The sequence below is a fragment of the Malaclemys terrapin genome, chromosome 12 (assembly GCF_027887155.1).
Source record: "Malaclemys terrapin pileata isolate rMalTer1 chromosome 12, rMalTer1.hap1, whole genome shotgun sequence".
NCBI classification, from domain to species: domain Eukaryota; kingdom Metazoa; phylum Chordata; order Testudines; family Emydidae; genus Malaclemys; species Malaclemys terrapin.
Genome location: NC_071516.1, coordinates 14,496,301 through 14,524,127, shown reverse-complemented (window position 1 = coordinate 14,524,127; position 27,827 = coordinate 14,496,301). Strand labels below are relative to the sequence as shown.

The 27,827-nt window shown below is 40.4% G+C and overlaps 1 protein-coding gene across 7 annotated transcripts in view; it reads right to left on the bottom strand.

Annotated features, from left to right (window-relative positions):
• Positions 1 to 8,495: 8,495 nt before the first annotated feature.
• BCAS1 (brain enriched myelin associated protein 1) overlaps positions 8,496 to 27,827 on the bottom strand; it is a 91,729-nt gene continuing 72,397 nt past the window's right edge. For 4 of the 7 annotated variants that reach the window (XM_054045706.1, XM_054045710.1, XM_054045709.1 and 1 more), the window contains 3 exons: positions 21,917 to 21,982; positions 16,207 to 16,458; positions 8,496 to 9,474 (listed from right to left, as the gene is read on the bottom strand). In XM_054045706.1, the coding sequence (XP_053901681.1) occupies positions 9,400 to 9,474; positions 16,207 to 16,458; positions 21,917 to 21,982 (393 nt within the window). In that variant the 3' untranslated portion in view covers positions 8,496 to 9,399. The remainder of the gene's footprint in view (positions 9,475 to 16,206; positions 16,459 to 21,916; positions 21,983 to 27,827) is intronic. The other 3 variants (XM_054045708.1, XM_054045711.1, XM_054045713.1) reach the window with 2 other exon arrangements.

Here is a 27,827-nt window from a genome sequence, read left to right as displayed (position 1 = left end):
GGTGCTCAGCCCTTCTGAAAAATCAGCCCCCCCTCCTCTTTTAGTGCCTAAATACAGATTTAGGAGAAGCTAAGGCCTGGTGTACACTTGAAAGTTTTACTGGTATAACTGTTTCAGTGAGGGATGTGGTTTTTAAGTTTAAAAACTTCTGTGTGTACGTCGTTATACCAGCATGAAAGTGCCTTATACTGCTATGGTTATTTCCTAGTCCCCTACAAGAATAGTTTACTAATATGAAGCACCTCAATACTCATGTAACTGCATCCACATTAGCTGACAATAATGATACAGTTAAAGTGCTATAACTTTCTAGTTTAGATAAGGCCTAATTTTAGGCACCCAACTTTGAGCTATCAATATTGAGCTCAATTTCAAATCAGTCTGTAGAACTATGCCTGTATCTCTATCTCCATACCAGTGAACCGTCTCAGTGAAAGCTGCCATTGTACGGATATTTCACAGCAGGAGATTGTCTGATGATTTTAAAGCAGGACTTGAAGATTCCAGGTACAATTAAATGTAAAAGAAAGAAGGGACTTTCAAAATAGTCACCGGGGTCTGTTATTTCTGTAAAGTGCTAACACATGAGCACTTGGTTATCTGCGTTTGCATCCTATCCCTCAGCCTTAAATTGTATGCTAGGATGTCTGCAAAGAACCTTACATACCTTTGATGTTCAATGTCTTATGTTTTTTCTATGCCTACACAATGCCAATTTAAATTGAAAACCCTTTTAAGTCAGGGACCTTGTATTTTCGGTGTCTATTCAATCTCTAGCATATTTAGGTCAATAAATAAATACATAAAAAGAGTGAGTACATTTCTTGTAAGGCCTAAATTACCCAATTAAATCACTTTAAATCTTGCTCAGATAGATTTAACTTAGGGGTCTACTCTAGGGATTTGCACTGGTTTGCCTAGATCAATTTTAAATCTAGTTTAGTTAAACCGATGCAACTACCTAGTGTAGACAAGGTCTTTGTTCTGTTGTTTGTATGTGTGTAGTTAAACGCGGCTTAAGTATAGCTAGGGTCTTTTTGTTAGCTGGTGTATCCTGAGGAAATCATTTTGTTTGACTAGCTGTATTTATTCTAAGCTATCTATTCATTTACCTAGATATTTGCATGGGGTCCTTCCGCGCGCCCGGTCTTCGGGGCACTTTGGTGGCGGGTCCCCGAGCGCGGAAGGACCACCCGCCGCAGAATTGCCGCCGAAGACCTAGAGTGCGGAAGGACCCCAGCCGCAGAATTGCCGCCCCCCCAAATCCTGCCGCCCTAGGCGACCGGCCCTGCACTGATCTGCTGGCAAAATCCCCACCACTCCTCCAGACTGCTCTCAATACCATTCCTCATGCTCTTGGAGAGAGCTCCTGCAATGTCCCACCTATGTGAACACCCCAACTGCATGAGGTCCAGTAGAACCAGGGCAAGTCTGGTTTGAACTGGGCCTTCCAGAGCCAAGGTGAGGTGGGAGGATTTCACCTTCAGTGAGCAGACGTGTGTGTTTCTAGCTATCTTCCACACAGAGTTATGTAACTACAGCGGGTGGAGGCAGGTGATGTGGTAACCACACATTTTTTCCAACAGTGGAAATAGGTGTGTTTAAAAATTTGCTTCTGAGACAGGTTTCATTTTACATGCAAATTTTCCTATTTGCAATTCCTCTCTTCTTCCTTATTAGCCCAAATAAAGTTAATAGCGAAAACTGCAGAGAGAGAGGTTCCTATGAATTCCATGTCTGAACACAGCAGGACAGATGCCGATCTCATTACTGTGGTGTAAATCTGAAGTAACGTAGGTGAAATCTTTGGGGTTTCTCTAGACTTACACCGGTGTTAAAAAGCAGAATTTGGCTGGGTGTGTCAACATTCAGAAGAGATGCCACAGATGTTACTCACTGCTATCTTATATTTTTATTCACCGTGTAGACTTCTGCATGGTCAAATGGACACAGATGGCCAAGCAACAGAGCATTATTGATGTGTCCAATGATCTAATCAACTATGTGTAGGAGTCAAGAGCATAGGATTTGGCCCCAGAGATATTGCCTGATAGTTAAAAGACAATTTAGTCTAAATAAGGTTGCAGCATAAGCCTATGGGCAACTATGATTTCTAGGCAGCACAGGTATCATTACAGTATTTTAATTCTTTCTGTTCGGTATGCATTTCCAAAAGGAAGCTTCTGTATATTATTAGTGTGTCCTATGGACTGTCTGTTGGGGTTTCTTCAGCCAATGGCGTCCCCCGACGTGGTTCAGGATGTTAGGACAAGCCTGCCTCAGTTTCCCCTTTGTTGGCCGAATCTTCATTTAGACCCATGTCTGGTAGTACCTCACTATGACTCCAGCCAGATGTTTAATAGTCTACTCCCTCTCAGGGCAGTAAAGAGTCTTGTGGGTCAGGAGACCAGTAATGAAGGGTCAGTAGTGTCTGGCTTTTTGGGGTTCAGATCCCTTTGTTCTTCAGGCTTTACTGCCCTGCGAGGGGGGAGACTAGGGCTGGTAGAGGAACCCAGGGTTCCAGTCCAGGGATCCTGTGTGAAGCAGTTGGAATCAGTTTGCCCCCTCCCTTATTGCTTCCTACTATGTGTCTCTTGTAGGCTGTTTCCGATACTCACATTCTGTGATCCTCTTCTTTTGGAGGTCCAACTATCTGGGCAGCTTCCCACTTGTCCACTGATGAAGACCCCTGCTCTCAGTGGTTTCCTCAGCCTCTTTGGTAGCCATCTCTCCCTTCTGCCCTGCAGCCTTTTTATCTCTCCAGCTTTTGCAGGGCTACCAATCAGCCCCAGCTGAGGAGCTGTTAATCCTTTCATGTCTGTGACAGCATGGGCGCTGTGCACTCTATAACATAGATCCAAAGAAGGGCCAATTCATACAGTAACTTTGCATTGCAAGCAGAACCCGCCATGTTAAGTAGCCAGCAGAGCTTTCCTTCTGGCACTCTCAAGACATAATTCCCCTTTTTTATAACTGTCAGTTGTTTAGACTGGAAATACTATATCATCGATACAGAAAGCATCATTCCACTACACACAGGAATCGTCCACCGTTACTGTCACTTAATTATGATTTTCTGTTTGTTCTTCATCCCAAGTTTGGACTGAGACCTATAACTACTAGGGGCCAAATCATAAGCTGGTATAAATCGATGTGCTTCTGTTGAAGTCAGTGAGGTTAACTTACACCAGCTGATGATCTGTCCCTATAGCTGGTTGGAAAAAATTGACAAAAATAAACTTTCTGTGAGGAAAAAATTAAATTAAATGTTGTAAGAATTTTGCAAATTCATCCCCTTGCCCCTATTTGTAATGAATTTATTAGGGTTAAAATTTATTTAAAAATTCTCTAAGTGCTTTAATTGGGGTGGAGCTACAATGTTCTGAACTTGTCAAAGGTTTGGGGTTTGTTTATATCATTGTTCTGCTTCCTGCCCTGTTCTACTAAAGACACATGCAGCCAACAGAGTGCAATAATCAGAAAGTGCTTTTCTCTCCTTTCAGGAAATTCTGCATGTTAAAAAAAATTCCTTAGATAAGAGTGGGTAATCTCTAATACCTCCAGTGCTGCGTTACCTATGCACAGTGCGGTGAGATAAGGAAGAAGTTTGGACTCTGTTCTTTACTGGTTTAAACACAAATGGTTAATGCTTCCTTTCAAGTAGCTTGGATTTTTTTTAATGGTTTACTAAACAACAAACTTAATAGGAAATGATTAAGTAAAACTAAGGAGTCTTGATAAGGGACTTATGGTCTAAGGCTTCTCATTGGTGTGGTTTTATTATTTTTTTAAACAAATAATGCATGCTTTATGCTGAGGGATTTACACACATCTTCAGCCTTAGTCAGGGCTGGTGCAGAATTTCCTGTTTTTGTGCTGTCAGAACTGCTAAACTGTTCAAACTGCCAGTAAAGACCTAGGATGTTTATCCAGAAGAGGTGGAGTCTGTAGCCATTCCAGGCTCTTCACTGATATTCTCAAGTGCACATAAGGAAGTTAGAGCAGTTCCACATGTAACCCCCCAAATGGGGCCAAATCCCTCTGCAGATGCTAGTAGCACTTTCTGCTTATCGCTTCACAAAGGATGTACTGTTTTTGTTGTATTAAACAATGGATTTTGTCGCGTAAATCAGCTGAAATGAATCTTGTGAACTCCTACAGGCTCAACAGACAGCGGCTTAGCCATAAAAACCGGTGTTCTTACCCACATTGCAATTTGAAATTCAAATGCACACGTGGGCTGGTGCTTTGTTACCCACTTGCAGAGCTAGATTGGGATCTCAGATTTGAATCTGGCTCCTAATCTCTTAAAGCAAAGAAGCCATTGCACACAATGGGTAAGATGCTGCTCTGATAGGATTCGGATCTGACTCACATAAGGATGTTTTTGATTAAGTGCAATGTAAGGCTATGTTTATACTAGCACTTTCGTTGGTAGAACTTTTGTCAGGCTATGTCTACACTACAGCCAGGATCACGCTCTGAGATCGATCCACCGGCAGTCGATTTAGCAGGTCTAGTGAAGACCCACCAAATCGACAGCAGATCGTACTCCAGTCGACCCCTGTACTCTACCCCTACGAGTAAGGTAAGTCAACGGGAGAGTTTCTCCCATTGACCCCCCCGCAGTGTAGACCCCGTGGTAACTCAATCTAAGGTATGTCAACTCCAGCTACATTGTTCACGTACCTGGAGTTGCGTAGCATAGGTCGACTTACCGCGGAGGTGTAGACATACAGGGCTGACCAACATAAGTTTCACTGACAGAAGCGCCAGTGTGAACAGTGCTATAGCTACCGCCGCTCGTTGGGGGTGGTTTAATTATGCCGACGGGAGAGCTCTCTCCTGTTGGCAGAGTGGCTACATGGGAGATCCTACAGCTGCAGAGGTACAGCTGTAAGGTCTGTAGTGTAGACATAGTCTTAAGTGAGACCAGAACCAGGCCCTATGTGGTCACTAAGGGCTTGTTTACACTGGCACTTTACAGCGCTGCAACTTTCTCACTCAGGGGCGTGAAAAAACACCCCCCTGAGCCCTGCAAGTTTCAGCGCTGTAAAGCACCAGTATAGACGGTGCTCCCAGCGCTGATAGCTACGCTCCTTGTGAAGGTGGTTTTTTTATAGTGCTGGGAGAGCTCTCTTCCAGTGCTGGTGCTGCGACTACACAGCCATGTTCAAGCACTTCTGCGGCAGCACTTTCATGTTGCTAGTGAAGACATGCCCTAATATGAAAATGTTAAATCTACAGTAAGGTGTAAATCTTCAACAGAGCCGCCACCTGTATAGGCACACACCATGAGCAATTCTACGTTTGCATACAGTTCAGTTTGGTTGTTTATTAAAGCTTTTTTTCCTATCAGATAAGAATGTTATAGGAATAATATCTATGCCACAATGCTTCCATAATTAATCTACTTTATTCATCTACTGAATAGTTTTTATTTCTTTTTGATTTCACTTCAGTAGCATCCTGGACAACATGCATTTTTTTAAAATATAAGCATCAACAGAACTTTATCTGGATCTCTAGTCACAAATAAGTCTTCCTCTTCTTGACCCACATGTAGGGAAAGCCAGAGAAAAAAATGAGTTATTAATGCTACTGGCATTACAATCAGAGAAGGAACTTGCAGGAAGGCACTGAACTAGAACCCATTTAAACCAAGTTCAGTTCCTAGCTGCAGACTCCCTGAGGGACCCTGGGCAAGTCACTTAGGGTCAGATTTTCAAAAGCCCTCAGTCTGAATTTTGTTGTGCCTCAGTTTCCCATCCATAAAAGAGGGATAATGACACTTCCTTTTCCCCACCCTTTGCCTGTTTAAATTGTATGGCCCAGATCTACAAAAGTATTTTAATGGAAGTTAAGAGCCATTTGTGGATCTGGGCTTAAGGTCTTTGGCAAGGAACTCTTCTGTGTCTGTACAGTGCTTAGCACAATTGTTGATTTGTATTCCTGTAGCACTTACGAGCTCCAGTCATGGACCAGGACCCCATTGTGCTAGGTGCTGTACAAACACAGAGCAAAAAGATGCTTTCTGTCCCAAAGTCTTGTTGTCTATATATAAGGCAAAAGACAACCATTAGACGCAGCCAGACAGAGGGGGGAAAAGAATGGGGCTCTGTTTTTGTACAGGTCTCTAGGCAATACTTAGTACAGAAATAAAACACTAAAATCAAATTCCATATTTTGGCTGTTTTAAAAATTCCGCTTCTATTTCTGCATAAAATCCACATCAGACTGTTTGACACTGGAAATTACATTGTTTTACTTAAGTTGTGCTACTGAGTCAGCTCAGGACAGTTCCAGGCTTGAAAATATCAACTATTTGCCTCTTCTAGTTTAACAAAGTTGGGCACCTGGCCAGTTTCCAAAGAGAGAATTTGTTTGCAGGTTGAAAAATCTGCAGCATGAAACTTCACAAGAATCTAATTGTTTTTCTGCATTTCCAGTGCATAGCCTGGCTGAAAGAAAACTAATCCTGTAACGAGCAGAACACATGGCTGTGGAGCGCAAAACAACTTAACTGTTGAATGAGCTCTTTTATGGAGGGCAGTCCATAAATCACTGTCAGTTGGAGGGAGGCATTTCTTATGCGAATGGCAGCTATTTATTTAAACTCATTTCCTAGGAAGTTTACTTATTCCCTAGACAGCAGTTTTGGCTTTAAAATTTTATTTCTTTAAAAATTCTACTTTAAGATCACTGGATATTTTGCAATATTCTGATGTAATGTGGTTTGCTATTCAAAAGCTTAAATATAAAGATAGAGCTGATTCAGTAAAGTTCTTCATGTGATTTCTTGACAACTGGGGCTCAGTGCAGTATTTTGGTCTGGGAACTAAGAAACATTAGCAACCTTTCCCTTTGTCTTTGGCTGTGGCTTTAACAAAGCCCTGCCTCCCATATAAGCTCTCAATCTTTACTTTATGTGAACATCTACCATCTAAAACATATTTAAATTTAGTAATATGGCACTGGGATCGAGGAAGCTCAACTGAATGGTGGATTCGTCCCCTACGACCTTTTTTCCCTCTTAGCGTGTCGTGCTGCTTTATGAGAAGGCTGACGCTGCTTCTTCAAAGCTTGTAATCTTCCTGTTATCAGAGAGGAATCAAATGAAAGGGGTAGTTCCTGTGTAACGGGGCCCTGCCGAAACTAACCACTATTTCATCAGTATTAGCCACTCAGTGGCATGAAGTCATCTGCAATCGCTCTCGCCTTTTTTGAACTTCAAAAAGGTTGAGATGGAAATAAAATGTTTAGATTTGGTTGAAATAAAAATGTTCAATTTTTTTTTTACATTTTTGATTTGCGCCACCTCTCTCCCCCCAAAAAGACCTGAAATGATACTTCCCCCCTAAAAATACCAGTGAACCTAAAAAATCCATTATTCATACTGCTCTGTGTGGCAGTCACTTCCCTGATTCCATTGTAGAGATAAATTTCTCTTCTAAGGAAGGTCTGGCCTTCACACAGACTTTTTATAACAAGTCAGCTTAGGGGAGTGACCTTTTGTTTTGTTTTGTTTTTTTGTAACTGAAATAATTATTCTGGTACAACCTCTATTGTGGCTGCAGCTATACTGTGATCAGCTATACTGATCAACAGGTCTTGCACCAGTGTAACTATTAGGCTTATTGCTGGTTTCGTGCCACATTAAACTTTCCTATGTGAAGTGGAACAGTGAGAAAATGGGACGTTAACTTAAATCTGATCAACCTGGATATAACAGGACTGATTCTCCTGTCACTTACACCTGTGTAAATGAGAATTAACTCGTTGCAGTCAATGGAATAACACAGATGTAAAACCAATAAGCTGTGGATCAGGCCCAAGATGCATATAGTGGTTTTCTACAATTACTCTTGATTTATATCACTATATATGACATCAGGCCCATTGTGGTTGGGAGAAGAATAGACAGGGCTGAAATTATTAAAAGACCAATGTAGCTTTCTGATGCTGGCGCTAGTTTTGGTCATCGGTTGCAAGACTATGGGTTTGAGAGGTCCACTGAAGCATTATTTTCTACCTACAAAAGATCCTAATGAGAAAGACAGATCTCTTCACCTCTTCTTTCATAATACTAATCAGGAATATAGTTCTGCAGATGCTACAGAATCCATCTACCTACAGTGATGATATCTGGAAAGGACTGAAGTTTGAAATCTGAATTCAGTTCTAATCGATTCTTGCACTGAGGGAGTATGACATATTTATTCCACAGCCAAGCATGGTGTGGATGTGTAATTTATCCTTGTTCCATATCAATGATCAAAGAACAGGGACAACCTGAGTCCCTGTATAAGGCTCTTCAGTCAAGGACTAAAAATTCAAATGATTATTTTTTTAAAAGGAAACACATTTGCTTGTATATTGATTATATGTATGATTTAATAATCTATCATTCAGATGCTACTATGCATTAAAATGTCAGTCCCACAGTTCCCTGTTTGAGTTAATATAAGGGTTTAATAAACCACAGAAATCTGAAATCATTTGTAAAATTTATTAACCCTGATTATTACAAGAGTTTAGTAAAGCAGGGAGAATTCTGGTCAGTCTTAGGGTTGCTTTTTATTAGGATTAATTACAGATATGAATGGAGATGAGTAACTGACAAAACAACTAAGGTTTTTATTTTTTCTAAATCTGAAAAACATTAACAACATAAGATTGTAGATACATCCTCTGAATTAGTATAGTGGAGATACTAGCGCCCCCTTGTGCTTATGAATAGTTTAAGTATTTGTATTTGTTATTCTACCTCACCAAGTCAAGGAAGAAACTGTGCTTTAAATCATTTCAAGCCTTTGCATTTTAGCCTTTTAATTTACATTAATAATATGCAGGCCAATCTGAAGCATAATCTTAAACCACTGATTCTATTATATGCCAGACCTTGCTAATTACAGCATAATGACAAACTACATAAGGGTTGGTTGGTTGGTATTTACTTTTAAATATAAATTTTATCAAAATATGATTTTTTTTCATGACTGCTTTAAAGCTCTGTAGCTGAGAATTCTTTGTTCACTGCTTTGCCACAAAAATTGCATTCCTTTCATCACATGCACTTTCTCTGCTATTCATCTTTTTCACTGCCACTTGCTGACCTCACCTATACTTCCTCTCACCCACATAGACTTAAAAATCATTCACATGACCTCCCTTTAATTATAATATTACAGATTGTTTCTCAATGACCTTTACAGTTACTTACTAACATCTAATGAACAAATTCTGTAAATGATACACCTCAAATGTACACAAACATTGCCTTTAGCCTTCAGCATGGCCCTCTTTTGATGACGGCCATATAAAGGAAAATAATGAGACATCTTTACTGCAAGGGAGCTCATAGAGAGTGGCTGATTCTTCAGCAGCCAAGCATATTCATTACTTGGATTTTCCAGCAGGTAAAATAGACACTGGATCTGTTTGCACTTCAGCATCAGACATCCGTTTCGGCCCCTGGGGAAGAATATATAGAAACGTAAAAATAATTGAACAATGCTGAAGAACAATTACATCTGCAATTATGTTTTAGTTCTTTGCAAACAGACATTTCCATTGATGTTACTTCTCTTCTCCCCTCAGTTCTCCTCCTTTAATCAATTTTTAATACTATTGAGAGCTGGAGCCACATCCGCACACTCACCACAATAGGAGAAAAATGGTGCAAGCCACAACTATACCTAAACATGGTTGTTGCTCATTCTCTCTGGTTATTGTTTTCAGAGAACTGCACTAACCAACCATGCTATGTTATTGTGGTTCCAGAATAGTTCTCAATAATATATCATTGTCCAAACTGGTTACTGCACCCATACTAGAGCCCTTCAAATGGGCTTAGTAGTTCTGCTCCCAGTTTAAAGGAACATTAAATGCCTTTACATATATAGGTATTTGAATGTCATAATGATCTTGCATTTGTAATGCCCTGTCTACACTACAAACCCAACTGTTCCGGTAACCGTTCATGACACTCCTCTGTCCCGATTATAAGAAACATGGTTGAGTTGCAACAGGTCTAGTCACAACACAGACATGGCTCTGTCTTACATTAGGTGAAATTTTCCAAGCAGTTAAAGCCATTTTGTGAACCCAGTTTTAGGTGATTTGGGGTGTCCTGACCCATTTTTAGTCATCTTGAAACCAGCACAATAAATAGAAATATGCAAAAATCAGTTGAATAATTCTGAAGGACAGGCGTCTTAAACAGTCTAAATCCAAACCCATGTCTAAACTACACAGCTAAACCGTTTTAAAATTTCGTTTAGCTGAACCAGATTTAAAACAAGATTTCCTGCAGTAGACCAGTGCCATGTGTTAGCTAGGCTTACGCAGCCATACCTACCATTCTGTCTAATTGTGTGTATTTAGTACATTATTGGAAAATCTAGACCTCTATCACTCACAACTTCAGCAGTGGGTCTATTGCCTGGAGAGGATGTGCACACAGGGTGGCACCAATAATGCATGGAGAATGGCACTCTGGGACATACAATTTCACAGAGAAGTGGGAGAAAGGAGGACTAGCCAAACTAGTCTCACAAGCATGGTTAGGGAATCCTCCCCCTTGCTCGTGAAGCAACAGCAGATACTTTGACATTAATCCACGTGGCCATGGTAATGACCTGTTGGCTGCTGGCCATTTTATTTTTCTTGTTCTAAAAAATTGCAGCATAACACCCTTCCACCCTTAAAAGTCACCACCACCACATCAGTTGGCCAAAGAGGGCACTGTTTTATCCTGTGCAATCTATGTTGCCCCAGATGCTGGCAGGTGCGACTCCAGTGATTGGAACTGAGTTGAATTTGAACCACTGTGTCTAGAACTAGATGGCTTCTAACTGGTTATGCCCTGCAGGCAGCACAAGCTGTCTTTTTAAATGCATCGACATTGGTAGTTGACCATAATTATAAATCAACAACACAAAACAAGCTAGTCATTCCAAATTGAGCCAGTGAAAAGAGTCTGAACATCAATTAAAAGATTTCCCAATGTTAGATGATTAGCTTGAAGTCTGTCAACTGCAACTGTGTCTGTGCAATGCATGACTACATTGACTTGAGAAATAAGATACTATTGTTTGCCCCATTTCCTATAAAAACTGCAAGCGGGAAGTGAACTCATTTTGACTAACTTAGCACACTTGCCAAATAGCATCATTTATTAATGTTCACCTATAGTGCATTCTGATCGCTGTGCCCATTTTCAAAGTGCCTTGCTAAATAAAACTGGAAGCTGGAAAGGATGCTGGCCTGTGATTCTTATTATCTAGAATTTTCGAGGCTCTTGTGTCTATGAAACAAAGTGTTGATACCTCTGTTTTAATAAGCAAGTTCCAGATCTGCCCTCAGATATATGGGTAGGCATGGTTCCCATTGGTCCAAACTCTGCTCTCAGTTATTCCTGTGCAACCCCTTTGAGGGCTAACCTGGAACACATTTAATTTGGATTGTATCTGTTCTAAGTGCAGGATAGGAATGTAGTGATAGAACGGCAGTTCTGATTCAGAGCGCACTCAACAAAAGCATTGCCTCCATGCACACTGTACCGAAGATCCCGATTCAGATAGTTCCCGAGAATGTTTTCATGTGTGGAATACCCACAGTTTCCATTTATTTCATTTTGAGTTGTCCTATTTCTGAAAATCAGCCATTAATCTCGAGCTTTAGTAAATGTACATTTTCCTGATTCTCACTCTACCCTAAATTCCTTTGCATTTTATTACGTTGTGAATTCCTCTTTTGCTTATGTAACAGACACAGAATTGTGTAGCTTCTTTCAATGAAGTTCAGATAGTCAATGACCCTTGTTCTCTGACAGACCAATGCTATTGGTGCTGTAATTTTGTCTAATAGCATAATCTGTTCCACTAGTAGCTAGGAACAGATGCCTGATCTCAACATTCTAATCTAGTGCATCCCTGCACATTCCGTTCCCTTTATACTACTCTGTGAGCTGAGGGGTGAAAACATTATCTACTATCCTTTTCCAGAAGAATCAATGGTTTCAGGGCAGAGTGTTTTTTAAAACAGCTGGCCAGAATTAAAGGGACAATCCAGTGGACTTTGCCGATGAAAATGCACAATGGAGTATGGAGACAAGTAAGGTCTAGAGAACCTCCGTATCTGCTAAAATATCTTCTATCCCCATTTTATCAGTCCAGAGCTCAGCACTTTATCAGAGAAGCTGTTACCAGATTTCTGGACTGATACTTTGAATGGAGGATACTATGATTGGCTTATGTATAGTCTAATACTCTGAGTTTAACTGTTACAATTTGTGGTGTGGACTTTGCCACTTATTTTGGTTTGGTCTCCTCAGAACTATCATTGTTGTTTTGTAAAGTGTTGGTCTCTGGAAGGATTGAGGATTGACTTCCTTAGACATGGATAAAAAGTTGAGACATAAATGTATGAAGGAGTGGTAATATGCTGTCAAATATTTCAATCTGGGGAACACTTCTGTTTTAAATGCTGAATATTCTTCCTGATTGGAGAGGTCAAAACATCCATCTCCTCTGTGCAGCAAGATCTGGTAGTGGATTGGCTTTCCCAGTTGGAGAGCTAGCCAACTGGCCAGATAAACTATAAATCTAAAATCTTTCCACTATATATATACATATAAAAAGGAGTTATTCTGCTCATGAAAAAGGAAAGATACCAGAGTATGTTAGGGCTTTGTTAATGCAACAGAAAATGATGCCCTGCATGGCCAAATTCATATCAGGCATGAGAAATACAAAGTAGCAAAGAAAAATATCTGAGAATCTCTATTTCTATTCTGCCTTCACTTTACTTGCTTGTAGCAATATCCACCTCTCTTTCTCTGCACACAATCTCATCTCTCTTGGTGCAAAAGCCTTCTCTGCTCTGTGTCTGAGACATCCTCCTGCCTCACTGACTCTTATATAAAAACATATTCTCTTGTTTGCCTCCTAATCTCTTTGCAATTATTGTAATGCTGTAGCTATTTAAGGCCATGTGTACACTTACAAGCTTACAACAGCACAACTGTACCAATACAGCTGTGCCATTGGAAGAGCGCTCATGTAGCCACGTTATGCCAATGGGAGAGAGCTCTCCCGTTAACATAATAAAACCAGCTCACCGAGAGGTGCTAGTGCAAGTGCTAGTGTAGACATGGCCTAGCTGTATGAAAAGTTTCTGGTGCAGCTTGTATGAATGACACAATACAAAATAAAGAACTATTGTCTACAAATACAGAACCCCTTTCTCACTCATTGACTTCACTGAGAATTTTGACTAAGGCTACATCTTCACTACAGGGGGGGGTCGATTTAAGATACACAAATTCAGCTACGCGAATAGCGTAGCTGAATTCGACGTATCACAGCCGACTTACCCCACTGTAGGGATGGCGGCAAAATCGACCTCTGCGGCTTCCCGTCGACGGTGCTTACTCCCACCTCCGCTGGTGGAGTAAGAGCGTCGATTCGGGGATCGATTGTCGCGTCCCGTCAGGACGCGATAAATCGATCCCCGAGAGGTCCATTTCTACCCGCCGATTCAGGCGGGTAGTGTAGACATAGCCTAAGAAAAGACATTGGTATTTGGCCCACAGTATTTAATTTCTGCAGAATTCAAACCAAGCAATTCTCCATTATCTCTAGAAACAATAGAGGTAGTAAATATTTGCCTGGTCAACTTGTAACCCATGTAAGAAGGCCCTCTACTCAGTTCACATAAGAGGTTAACAAATCTACTACAGCTACCAGCTAAATCGTTTAGATCAAGCAATAGAAGCTCATGGTTTTACACCAGAAGATCCCAGGTTCAAACCCTGCTGTTGGTCAAAGTGGGATTGGTTACAAATATACATAATATGAGTCGAGTTTTCCAGACACCGTATGCTTGTCAGTCATGTGGTGCATACACACACATTTACATACTTGTGCATATTGGGGACTTGCACACAGATTTGGGAAAGTACACACGCACTCAGGAGCATGTGTCTAATAACTGGGACCAGTTTGTACAAGATACAAACAGTAGGTATAAACAAGGTCCTGCTTCTCCCAGAGGATGCTGAGCAACAGGACCTACCCTTGACTTCAGTGGGAGCTGCAGACAGTGCTTAATTTGTAATGAAAGAGGTACTGGAGCTCAAGCAATTTTTTACTTTAATAACTGATGCGGCAAGCACAGTGGTGCTGGGGCTATGAACTGCCAAGCCTAGAGGTGTTGGGGCTCAACCCTGGCAAGCCCCAGCACAAATTAAGCACTGGCTGCAGATGAATGGAAATCAATGGAAATTATTAGTACTTAGCATCCCTGAACATCTGGGGTGAAATTTTGGCTCCACTGATTTCAATGGCAAAATCATCCCAGATTTTAAGAAGGCCAGGATTTCACTCAAGGCCTCTAAATGATACATATATGTTAAACTGGAAAAAAAAATTGTAAGTGGCTTCATTATTATGAAGAGATCATGCAGAAAGAGTTAAGTTTCTTTCCTTCTCCTTCTCCAGCCAATATACAAATTTTTTGTAATGCAAATAGCACGGTGTAGGATAGATCACAATTCTGAGAAATGAATGTAAATCAAACACTCCTTATGATGTGGAAAAACATCTGCCACAAAATGAGTCATATTGTTCTGAACAACAGCTTAACTTTATAACCTAATGTTCTAAAAGGGCTAGTTTTCAAATCAGTGTCAATTTAAATTCTGTTCTACTTGCTTTTTCCTCTTCTGGGCAGTGGTGGTTGGCTCTGTTTTATTTTCTTTCCTAGTCACTTTATGAGCAGAGCCGGGGGGAAAAAAAGTTTTAAATAACCTCGCACAACCAGATTCATTACAGATAAGGTGGCCTCATCGTTTTGTGTTCTTCCCACCACTGGGTATTCTTGGCGATGTCCATTTGGGATGTAAAAAGATGTGGCTAGCCTTGGATGAGGGTTTGAAGTCAGGAGTGATCCCATAGCATGTTGTACTCAGTCTCTCTGTTGTGGTAGGGAGAGCGGAACAAGTTGTTTCCTGCCAATTGATTTTATGAAAAGCTACTAGAAAATGCTTGACTCCTCTGTTCCTGACATTGGTTGTTTAGAGAGAAGGCATCTTAACAGAGGCAAGTGGCTATCTGTGAACTAGCTTTTGCATTGCTCACCATGAGAGAGACAATGTCAGTGAGGTAATATCTTTTATTGGGCCAACTTCTGCTGCTGAAAGAGATGTTTTTGAGCTACAGAGAGCTCTTCTTCAGGTCTGGGAAATGTAATCAGAGTCTCCTAGCTAAATACAAGGTGGGACAGATTGTTAAACATAAGGAGTTAACACATGTTGCAAGAGACTATTCACAATGAAGTGGGCAATGAACACCTCTGCAGTCATAGGACAAAGGAGGATTAGTAGACTGCAGATTGTTGTAATGAGACATAAAATCAGTGTCTCTGTTCATGACTTTTAATGTATAGCAAAGTTATAAATTTTAGCTCCCACACTAAAATTGCACAGGTGTGGTGCAGCTTTTCTTTGAGGATGAGGACTGAGAGGTCAGATATGGAGAGTGATGGTTTTGTAAAAAGCGTTTACCCGCAGGTGATAGGGTATTTCTGTCTGATCATTTTTTTCTGTGTCAGTTCATTTGAGAGCTTAGTGATTGTCTGGTTTTACCCACATTATCGTTCTTTGGGGGGACTTAATAAAAGATATTACCTCACCCACCTTGTCTCTCTCATATCCTGGGACCAACACAACTACAACAACCTTGCTCGCCAAGGGCTCACTAGATGGGTGAGAGAAGGGAAGCAGAAGGCGCCATACCCATTGTATACCCCGAACAAGCACTAGACTCGTTGGCATTCCCCAAGCTCATGAGAGTTCAGATGTTCAGTCAACAACATTTTCCCCAAAAATCTAAATTTCAGGGGTGTGAAATGCCACAAAATAAAGTGGCAAAGAAAAATCCACGCACGTGTTCCCAAGATATTTTCCACCTGCTCTAATGTTGATTGGCAGCTGTGTTCCCATTTTCCCCTGCCTCTGGCTGAAAATGTGCTGCCGTAAGGGCCTGATCCTGCAAGCTGCTCCATGTAAGTGAACTCCAGTGCCACCCCATTGAAGTTAATAGCATGTACCAGTGCAAGGGTCTGCTCACAGGAGGCAGCTTGCAGGGTCGTCATTTAAATCAGCGGAATCACGATTTAAAAGCAAAAGTTAATTTAACGTACTAAGCCCTTAAAAAAGCCTCCAAATGACTGTCTCTTCTCCATTTTCTTGAGGGGGGAGTCCTTTGCAGTGTCCCCTCCATTCTGGATTGAGTCGGTGGCTGTGGTTTGCTGTTCTCTGGAGTCTTGCTGATCTTGGGTTTCCTGTTTGCTCAGCTCTGTTGTAGACGTTTTGTCTTTTGAACTCTCCTTGCTCTTCTGGCCCACAGGTTCACTTTCCGTTGGGGCGACTGGCCTCTCTGTGGAGCCTGATGTCTAAAGCAGTTTCAAACAATGGTTATTTTTAGTGGAAAATATAAACATTTTGGCAGGAGGTTCATAAATATAGTAAAAATCAAAGGCCACCTCCAACATACAGAGCTTGGGCCTGATTCAGCAGCCTTTACTTAGGACAGTAGCCCCAGTGAGACTGAGATCACTTATGTGAGTAAAGACTGAGGATCAGACCCTTTCTGCATAGCCTTTATTTTTATATATTTCGACAGTGAAGCTTCTTCAGCAGGCAGCGGCACATGATTTAAAAAAAGAAAAGACCGTATATTTATAGATATAGAGAATTACATGCATGCTCTCACAGCTGCAAAGATATAACCGTCTCTGTATCCCAAGCTGCAAAGTCACCATAGAAGCTTGAAAGTGCAAGGGAAGGAGCGATAAAGACAGGTAGCAGGGCACATAAAGCAGAGGTAAAAATATCCCGTCTATAAAATTACAATACTCCACCAGGTGATTAACAAGCCATGATTTGGCCAAGGAAGTCCAGTGCCATAGAAAATGCTGCATGGAATTGCAAAAGGAGACACTGTGAATTCCTTAAAACACAAACAACATTACAGAGCAGACAAATACAGTGAAGGTAAGAACTCAAATTGAGAAAACAAGTAGACAGGGTCAAAGTTCACAAATCAAGATTCAGATTTGAAGAACAAATAAAATAACATGATGATTCTGTCAGTTTCTGTGGTTGTAGATTACTGGTTACATTTGTGCTAAAACATTTGCTTGCAAATGGGAATTTCTTTTTGCATCATATAAGACTTGTCAAAACTATATTGACTTATTTATTCAGTTAAAAAGAATCATGGTAGTGGAGCCTACAAATTACATATTTAGGCCATCTGCAAATTTGGCCCTTGCAGCCTGAAGATGCTCCCATGGTTTAACAAATTGCAGTGTTGCCAACTCTTCTGATTTTATTGTGAGTCTCATAGTAGTGGTTGATTTTCTTAAAGCTCCATATCCTGGAATCATGTGATTACAGGAGAATATCAGCTTTCATTAAAAACAAAGTAAGTCTTTAGCTATCATGGTTACAGAGAAACTTCGAAGTATAAACTCTAAAGCAGGGATAGGCAATCTATGGCACGAGCTGATTTTCAGTGGCACTCACACTGTCCGGGTCCTGGCCACCAGTCTGGGGGGCTCTGCATTTTAATTTAATTTTAAATGAAGCTTCTTAAACATTTTAAAAACCTTATTTACTTTACATTCAACAACAGTTTAGTTCTATATTATAGACTTATAGAAAGAGACCTTCTAAAAACATTAAAGTGTATTACTGGCACGCGAAACCTTAAATTAGACTGAATAAATGAAGACTCGGCACACCACTTCTGAAAGGTTGCCGACCCCTGCTCTAAAAACCAGGAGACAAAGAAAAAGAACTCCAAATCTATTATTAAAAAAAACAACCCTCATGATTTTTAAGCTCGTCACATAATTTTGGGGCCTGATTTATGATTTTTGAATTCCTGGGGTTGGCAATACTACAACTGGTCAATTTCACATAAGTCCCTCTTTCCTTTTCATTATAGAATCATAGGGTTCGAAGGGACCACAAGGCTCATTTAGTCTAACTCCCTGCCAAGACTGCAGAATTTGTTGTGCCTAAACTATCCAAGACAGATGGCTATCCAGCTTTCTTTTGAAAACCTCCAGTGAAGGAGCATCGACAACCTCGTTAGGCAGTCCATTTCATTGTCCTACTGTTTTTACAGTTAGGAAGTCTTTTCTGAGATTTAATCTAAGGCTATGTCTACACTAGCATGTTTGTCAATAAAACTTTTGACGGTCAGGGATGTGGAAAAAAAGACACCTCGCCCCCCCGACCGAAATAACTTTCACCGACAAAAGTGCCTGTATGGACAGCGCTGTCGGTGGGAGACGCTCTCCCACTGACATAGCTACCGTTGCTCATTGGGAGTGGTTTAATTAACCCGACAGGAGAGCTCTCTGCCGGCAGCATAGAGCAGCTACATGGGACACCTTACAACAGCACAGCTGCAGTGGTACAGCTGTGCCGCTGTAAGGTCTGTAGTGTAGACAGAGCCTAAATCTGCTATGGTGTAGTTTGAACCCATTGCCTCTTGTCCTGCCCTCTGTGACAAGAGAGAACTTTTCTCCATTTTTTAAGGCAGCCTTCCAAGTATTTGTCCTCCCTTAATCTCCAAACTAAACATACCCAGTTCCTTCAGCCTTTGCTTATATAGCTTGCAGTCCATCCCTTTGATCATCTTCGTGACTCGCCTCTGGATCTGTTCCAGTTTCTCTACATCCTTGCTATATATGTACTGCTCACACCAAAATCTTGCAGGTCAGAGAACCTTTGATTCTATATCCATGCCAATTCCCCTGCTGTTTAAGAATGAACAACTTAATTCCTTGACTACGGCTACGTCTACACTACAGCCTATGTCAGCATAACTTATGTCACACAGTGGTGTGAAATCCCCCCCACCCCCCCAGCAACATAAGGTATAAAGACATAAGCACTCGTGTGCACAGCGCTATGTCACAACACAGCTTCTGCTGCTGGCGGAGGTGGTTTTATGATGCTGACGGGAGAGGTCTCTCCTGTCAGCATAGAGAGTCGAGTCTTCACCAGACGTGCTGCAGCTGCACCTGTATTGGTACAGCTGCGCTGCTGCAGTGCTGTACATATAGACAGGGCCTCAGTTATAATATTGTCTTTATTTTCAACTGTGAACCCTTGTTCCTTTTCTTTTGGGGAGGTAGTATGTCTGTGTATTGCTTGCTTGTATATTGATTTCTCAACCTTTATATAAAATCAAACCTATATCATTTCTCTGGAATTCCCTCATTCTGCTGTGGCACATAAGATGACCCATCAAATTTGGAGTTATAATCGGGTTTATAATGCGGTTTTAGCAACGGCATTATACACCATACTGAGGCCAGCTGTGTCTCTTAGGAAAAAAGAATATTCTTAAGGCAAATTCAGAGCTATTCAGCAACTGCCGGATTTATCTACACCCACACTGTATCTTGTAAATAATTGCATATGGGGTAAAAGAGCTGATTTTTATGTGTTCTGTGGGCACCCAAAACTTACAAATCGGGTTTCTGGGGGTGCAAAGAATGCAAGGAAAAGTGCTGCATAAAACCAAATTTAATTCTGTCTATCCTTATTCTGACTAATTTCCATGTCAAACAAGAAGCACTCATTTGCTCGCCTCCTGCTTTGTTTGACAAGATACTTGTCCCTCTTATTTGCCATAGATTGCTTTTTGAAATGTCACTATTTAGTGGATTCGCAGACCTGCATGAACAACTAGAAATAATCAAAGTACAAAGATTCCTGCACTACAACATGGGATGTGTCTGAGGTCATGTCCACCCTACAGGTATATAATGGTATAATTGCTTCCATCATTGTAGGAATTCCACCTCCCCAAGTGATGGTAGATAGGTTAATAGAAGCATTTTTCCATCAACCGAGCTGCATCTATATCAGGATTAGGTCAGCATTGCTAGAACAGTCAATGGTGTGGATTTTTCCACGCACATGAGCACCACGGCTATGTTGACCTAAGTTTTAAGTGTAGACTAGGACTAAGTTCCAAGATGTGAGGACAGAGTCTAGCCCTGATAAACACCCTATGAAATCAATGGGATCATACAGGTTGTAAAGTTAGGGCAGATTCTGTCCTATCATGTTTATTCAATTGTGTGAGTTCCTGATAGTTATTGTAGTTTTTCAGGCCAAATCCAAACTGGCTTCAATGGGACTGTTCTGATAAATGTAGCAAGCAGATTTTGGCCTTTGATGTTACTCAGAAAAAACACTTTAAACAATATCGGTAATATTTTTTTCAGACAAAGCAGAAAACAATCAGATAATCTCTTTGAGATGTTTCATATTAATCTTGAAAGGCAGGAAATTGACACATTTAATATTGATGGGAGTGACATCAGGAAATACAAACTGAAACCTATGAATAATGAACCATGTTAATGTTTCTCATTTTAAAGGTTGATCTGCATCTGACAAACCGCATTACCTCTTTTGGAGTTAATTTACTCCCACGGAAAAAAGTAATAAAAAAGATTAACAGGATAGTATTTTTCCTGTCATGTTTTACTAAGGCTTGATCCAAAGATTTTGAAGTCAGTAGAAAGCTTCCTGCTGACTTCATCGAGCCCTGGATCTGTCCCCTAATGCAGTTATTTCACAAACAACATGTCAGTAATGAAGAGAGAAATGGAATCAGAGCATTCCAAGAAAAGCTACAAAAGATAAATTAAGGCAGTTGTTTGATACACTAGCATAACCAGTTAAAAACAGGCAAAACAATTAAAATAAAGTGAACAATGGACTGATTCTCCTCAGTGCAAGTGAGAGGAGAATCAGGCCCAATACATACAAGTTTTTTCTAGAAATATGGTAGGTAATTGATAGCAACTGACAATTTAAAAAAAAAAAAAGGAAAAGAAAAAGAAAAAAGTTTAGACTATGAGCCCAGGACGGTAGTCATCTGAGAAGTCTCATTGTAAGTAAAGAATTGTTAGATTATAAGAGTAAAGATTTCAGAATCAGACCTTGTATCTTCTGTGATCTCTATAAGAGAACCATCAGCTAAGATTAGCTTAAACTATCAGCGGATGTTACACAACAGAAAAACACTTTCCTGATGATAAAAATGAGAATGAAGAAAGAAGGTCTGATAGGTCAATTTTCATCACAGCTTTAATTTTGCTACTGAGTTACAGAAAACCATAACAGTCTATACATGGCCAGATCTTTAGCTAGTGTCAGTTGATTTAGCTCCAGTGACTTAAATGGAGGTCTGCTGATTTACACCAGCCGAGGATCTGGCTCATAGTAAAGATCACAGCTTTTGAATTTCTACTAGAAAAGTCAGTGATTTTATAAAGAAATCTTGGCACAATAAAGGAATATAAAGGGACACGATTGGGTAGTTTGGGCTCATGCTTTAGGTTTTGTTTAAAGAAAAACAAAACAAAGAAATGTTTTCCTGATTTTTGTTAAATTTCAGTGAAAGTTTTTACTTTAAATTTAACTCTTCTTCCATAGTGTTTGTTGGAAAATAATCTCTCTCCAATAGTGCATGTGATGCTCTAGAAAATAACCGACTCAAAAGATATCTGGTTAATTTCACTGTCCAAGGTGATTGAAGTGCAAAAGTAAACAAATAGCATAAAGGCTGTAAAGGAAAATAGATTATAAAAATTGGTTCATTTTACTAATTATTATGAAAATGAAAAACATGAATTTTTTTTTAACCTTCATTCATCCTTATTAAGCAACAACGAATGGAAGAAATTCCATGGACATGATACCATCTTTTTACAATCCGTGATTTTTTGTACTAAAAAGCCAATCAGATAATTAAGTGGGAAATAAGCTACAGTGAAACCCATCACCAAGAGATGAATAAATCCAAACACTTACTTGGTGACTGGGGTCTGGCCCATTTACCTCTTCTGAGCTGGTAGCCCCTCCATCATTTTTGACTGACTAAAATAACAAAGGAATATAGGTCTTCCACGCTTTAAGCATAGATTCAATATTAAATCAAAAGTCTAAAGGCTTCATTTAAGCACATCATTCCTAACAGCGTAAACGCAAAACAAAACCATCACATCTCAAACTGTCTGCAAACACTATTGAAATGGGTCTCCTTCGATGACTGTATCACCAAGGTAAATTTTTGCATATGTATTTCAATGCAGCACTGTAGGCTTTTGGAAGGCAATTTTCCTGTTGAGGGCTGTACAACATGAACAGCGTCTCACTGGACTGATGATTGTGCAGTATGATGAGTGGGATGGATGGTGCTATCATCCCTGCCATCAAAGTTAACTAGGGACGTGATTCTGGCTTACAGCTCTGAGACAACTCGCCTTATAGGATTATCCTCTTGCGAGGTTGTACTTGTACTTTATTTCTACATATGTGCTTAAAGCTGCAGTTGACAATTAAAACCTGTTGAGATTTGCACATTTTCACCATTGCGCTACATTTCCCACCCCACATTACATATTTTGTTTTAGGCCTTAACTCTCAAAGGAGCGTGTGCATATAGGCAACAACCTTTCTTGGCCTCAGCTCTTCTTGGCCAGAATAATCAAAGTAGACCCTGAGGCTGTAGCACAGGCAACGTGTTCAAAGTAAACCTTGACTCTGAATTACATTTTAAAAGAATGATCCGATGTCCCCATAGTTTTATATAATATATAATTAGTTTTATGGATGGATATGACAAAAGGATTAATTAAAATTTGGGTTAGGTTTTAGGTTGGAATTAATACTTAAAAAAAATTACTAGAACAATGTAAAAATAGGTCAAAGTGTCTGATTGGGTTCTGTTTCCAATAATAGAACATGGTATTCTGTTGCGATTTGTTTAGCCATGGAGTATTCAAGCATAAAGTGAACCCCAGTATTTCAAAGTTCCCGAGCTTGAATGTCATTTTTCATTGCATAAGTGCAATGAAAACAATGAAAGGATGTGACTTTTGCTCTAAAGATAGACTAAGCGGATTTGTGGTTTTCTGCAGCTTGTAGATTTATCACTTGCAATACAACATTATCAGCTCAATCCTGAGTGCAATCTCGTAGCAAATATCTCTTTTTGGTGTATGATTCTTTTCTTTTCTCTCTAGCTGTTGAAAATCAATACTAAATAGGAGTTTGTTCCAAAGCTAAAGATTTTAAAGGGGTTTATTATGGGTAACCAAATTTGGGGAAGGCATTATTCTTTTAGGAACATGTCTTGGCTTGGTTGATCAATTACCTAGTTATATTAACGATGGTTGTTACCTGTGGGAAAGGTTGAAGAAATGGGAGAGAGGAAGCACTGTGTGATCTTTGTTACATTACAGGTTAGTACCCTAGTCTATGGTGTATGACGACTGTATAGCGATAAGATCGAGTTTGCATTTCTATTTCAGTGACTCTTATTCATATATGTTTAAGATGAATTTTAACAATAAGTTTACCAAAATAGGAGCCACTCTACTGCCTTTTATACATAGGAAAGAAGAATAACTTTAACAAACCTTCAGTAATCTCTCAGAATTCAAACTACTAATTATCAGTGGAGCATAGTTAACTATGGGCTAAATCAGTGGTGGGCAACTTGCAGCCCGCGGGCCCCACACGGCCCGTCAGGATAATCTGCTGGCGGGCTGCAAGACAGTTTGTCGACATTGACTATCCGCAGGCACAGCCACCCGCAGCTCCCAGTGGCTGCAGTTTGCTGATCCTGGCCAATGGGAGCTGCGGGAAGCGGAGTGGGCTGTAGGCCACAGGTTGCCCACCAAAATCCTACAATCCTTACCCAGGGAAAATTCCCATTTGTTTCAATGGAAGTTTTACCTGAAGACCTCACCCTAACTAAGTGCTCTTTTCTTGTGTCCCACTTTAACCAATTTAAGGTTGCTATTGATGGGCTTTTGAAAGTGTTTCCATGACAAGGAAGGCGGGTCAACATGACAAGATAGTGGACAGGGTGGGGACAGGGAACAGCTTTGCTAAATACAGGCTACACTTTTGTGAGTAATGACTGTCAGAATTGGGTCAGTGTAAAATACCTATATCTATACTTAAGAGGAAGCTGTTACTAAGGACTTGTCTACACTGGGAAATTGACTGGTATAGTTATTCCGGAATAATTCCCCACATGAGCACTCCATTCTGAAACAAAATGTGACTTTATTCCAGAATAATTACTTTGCTTCTGAAGCAGATTAATAATTCTGGAATAAAATCACTTTTCTATTTCAGAATAATGTCCTCATGGGGGAGTTATTCCAGAATATCTAAATTATACCAGAATAGCTATAGCAGAATAGTTTTTCTGGAATAGGTAAGAACGTAAGAACATCATAACTGCCATACTGGGTCAGACCAAAGGTCTATCTAGCCCAGTACCCTGTCTTCCAACAGTGGTCAATGCCAGGTGCCCCACAGGGAATGAACAGAACAGGTAATCATCAAGTGATCCATCCCCTGTTACCCATTCCCAGCTTCTAGCAAACAGAGGCTAGGGACACCTTCCCTGCCCATCCTGGCTAATAGTCATTGAGGTATGCCAGTCCATTTCCCCCACATAGACAAGAACTCAATCCCAGCTTTTCCATTGACCTCAGGTTTATAGCTCCACTCATTGTGGTCAGAGAAAAGAGAGAAATTTTATACTGTTCAAAAGTTTCCTCATAATATCTGCAGATATTCATGGCATATGATACATACTTGTTTTGATCAATTAAGCCTGAGTAGCGGGACAGGATTTTGCATCCATGCTTGATTACAGATGTGGCCTATAGTTCAAGCAAAATAATGCTGACATTCCTTTATGTTTAATATTGTTATAAGGGGTTGGAGTGAGTCAGTACTTGGTGATGCATCCTACCAGCCCTTCCCTAGTGACTCCAGTAGGTGTTGTTGTATTTACTCTACATAACAAGGTTTTAGGATTGGCTCTCTCTGAGTCACTCTGAAGGTTAAAATGTGTGAGTTAGTGTGGAATGATGGAACAGCTATAAGCATGGTTGAGAAGCACTTTTCACTCAGAATATCACCAGATTGAATCATAACTGGGTTTCATGGTCTGTTACTGTCCAATGTTTAGTTCTCAGACATTTATATTTCACAAATTACATCTGTGTGATGTACAGGTATGGTGTACAGCTACGCCATGCTAAGAGTCCAAGACCATTATGATATCAGAGGTAACTCAACCGAACACCACCCTTTCTCTATAGCTAATATGCATGCAACAATTTCATTGGTTGTATGAGGGAGACTGTACAGCTGGGGGCCCAATTGCCACTCATACAAACCAACATAAATCTGCCAGCACAACCCCTCTGCGGGACACACCATCACAACCAACCACACAGCAACACAATAACCCCAAACATATATAGTCCCTCATGGCAGCACACACTTCTTATCCACCACCCACACAAATCCGTACAACTCTCCCAGCACAATACAACACAATTAGCACACACAACCCCAAACATCATTCTGAGGGCTAGAATGTCTTTTGAGTCAGTGTGAAGCAATAGAAACAGCAACAAGCATGGCTGAGTGCTCTTTTTGTTCAGAATATCATCAGGTTCAATCATCGCTGCAGTCTTCTACTGTCCAGTTTTTAAGTTGCCAGCTGTTTTCAGCTTTTTGATTATCTATGACATTATGAATTACTCCGAGTGACAGTATTTCATTAAAAAAAAAAAAACCCACACATTTCTAGCCCTTACAGTTCTAAATGTCAAGAATGTTAGCCATACTGATGCTCATAATTTTAGCTGAAAAGCCCAACTACTATGGACTTGTAACTGAGGGTTATGCTCTTGGCAAAACTTGGTTTGAGTAGAATAGCACCACGTCCCCCTGTCCCCCACTCTGCCCCCTGACTGTTATTACAGTCTTCTCACTCATGGTGAATTGAGGGAGAATGGATCCTTGGGATTGGAATCATATGATTGCAGGGGAACCGGTCTCACTCAAAAGCAGGACAGCAGATGGACCAGAGTTGTTCTGCCTATACTCTCTTGTATAAAAGAATAATCAAGAACTCAGGAATAGAAGAAAGACAACACTTCATCCAGAGCAGGAACCTGACAGGAAGAGTCTAGTCTAGGAGAAAGAGGAACAGTTCACCCAGATAGTCCAAAAAGTTTTGTTCTATTCAGGCCTTGGTTAGCTTTGATCAACCTTTGCCCTCACTATATCGGACAAACCTCTCCTCTCCTTGCTCAGCTGAGAGGCCGTAAGAATATTTTCAGAACATGCGGTCCAGGGCATTTCTCAATAGGCACACAGGAAATAATAACTTGTTCCATTTCCTCTGTGGAAATCTAATCTATGAATTATAAAAAAATAGGGACCTCCTTCTGTCAAAAGTAAACTATATAAATCTTCGTCAAATAGCCTAAGGCTCTAACTTCTCTCTTGTGTTTCACTAAGGAGAGAGCTCTTCTGCTCAACCAAAATGGTAGAAGCAACACTAAAACTGCTGTAGGCTCTGAACATCTCAAAACCAGATTTTTGCCTCCAGTGAAAAAAGAACAAATTCCACCGTTCTTGCATATAACTGGTTCATTTTGAATAATCTTTGGATGGCCATTGGTTTTTGTCCTCACGCTGCCAAATTGCTCCAGGCTCAGGACCCCCATTTGTGAAAAGTCCACCAGGGAAATTATTGTTATGGGAAGTGACTGCTACCTCCATGCTGATGGGGAGGCCCACACTGCCCAAAAGTGAATTGCAGAAACTGGAAAGGGGTCATGCCCATGGTGCATGGCATGTACTGATCCCTTGCAGTAGCTTCTCCCAACAGGTTTCATACAATCCTGGAAGTCTATGGTGACAATACTGACTGCCCGCTCCCTTGCTAAGAATCCTTCTCTGGGTGCAGGGGGATTAGTTGGCACTTGGTTGAATCCAGGATCTTTGATTTTTCTTTCAAAAGTAATAATTCTCCACAACTGCTCCCTTTTAATGGGGGAAGAGGAACTGGTAAATCGCTCCTCCATCTGGAACATACTTTACCGACAGAGGAAGGTGTTAGAATCCCTATAAAGATTCCAATTATGGAATAACCCATCGTAGGTTAGTGCTTGGTTGGCTTGTATCTGTCTAGGTCCATATAGAGCCCCCGTCACCATAATATCGGAATACCTTACAAACAATCCTTGCAGCACCCCACCAGTTGGGGATAATATTATCCCCATTTTACAGATAGGGAACCACGGCACAGAGAGATTAAGTGGCTTGTCTAAAATCACACAGGAAATCTGTGGCAAAGCCAGAAATGAACCTAGATATACTGAATCCTAGTCCACAGCCTTAAATAGAAGACCGTCCTTCTCTTAAGTTTCAAGATTAACATCTCTTTTTGTTTTTTGGGGTAATATAATTGTGGATGTTCTCATTATCCATATAAATATATGCTCTGGTTTTGAATCATGCTGAACGCTTGGCCCTGATGATACCTTGTAGCAGAGAATTCTACTGGTAAATTATTCATTCATTTATATAATATATAGAGAGAGAGTATTTCCTTTTGAATAATTCTTAATATTGGGCTTTTCATTTTTATTGACGGCCCCCTTGTTCACCTACCTCAGAAAATAGAGGTGAAGGATCCCTTTACTTTTCTGACTCATCAGGTTAACCTGAAGGTGTCAAATGAAACACAACATAGACAAAATCTCGTATATTTGTAGCCATTGGGGAAGTGAGAGCCTTTTGGATCCCCTTCCACAAGCAAAGGGGAAAAAATAGAAACCCAGGTAATCAATTTAAAATTAAGACCGTTCCTACTTCAGGAACTTCAATAATTGTA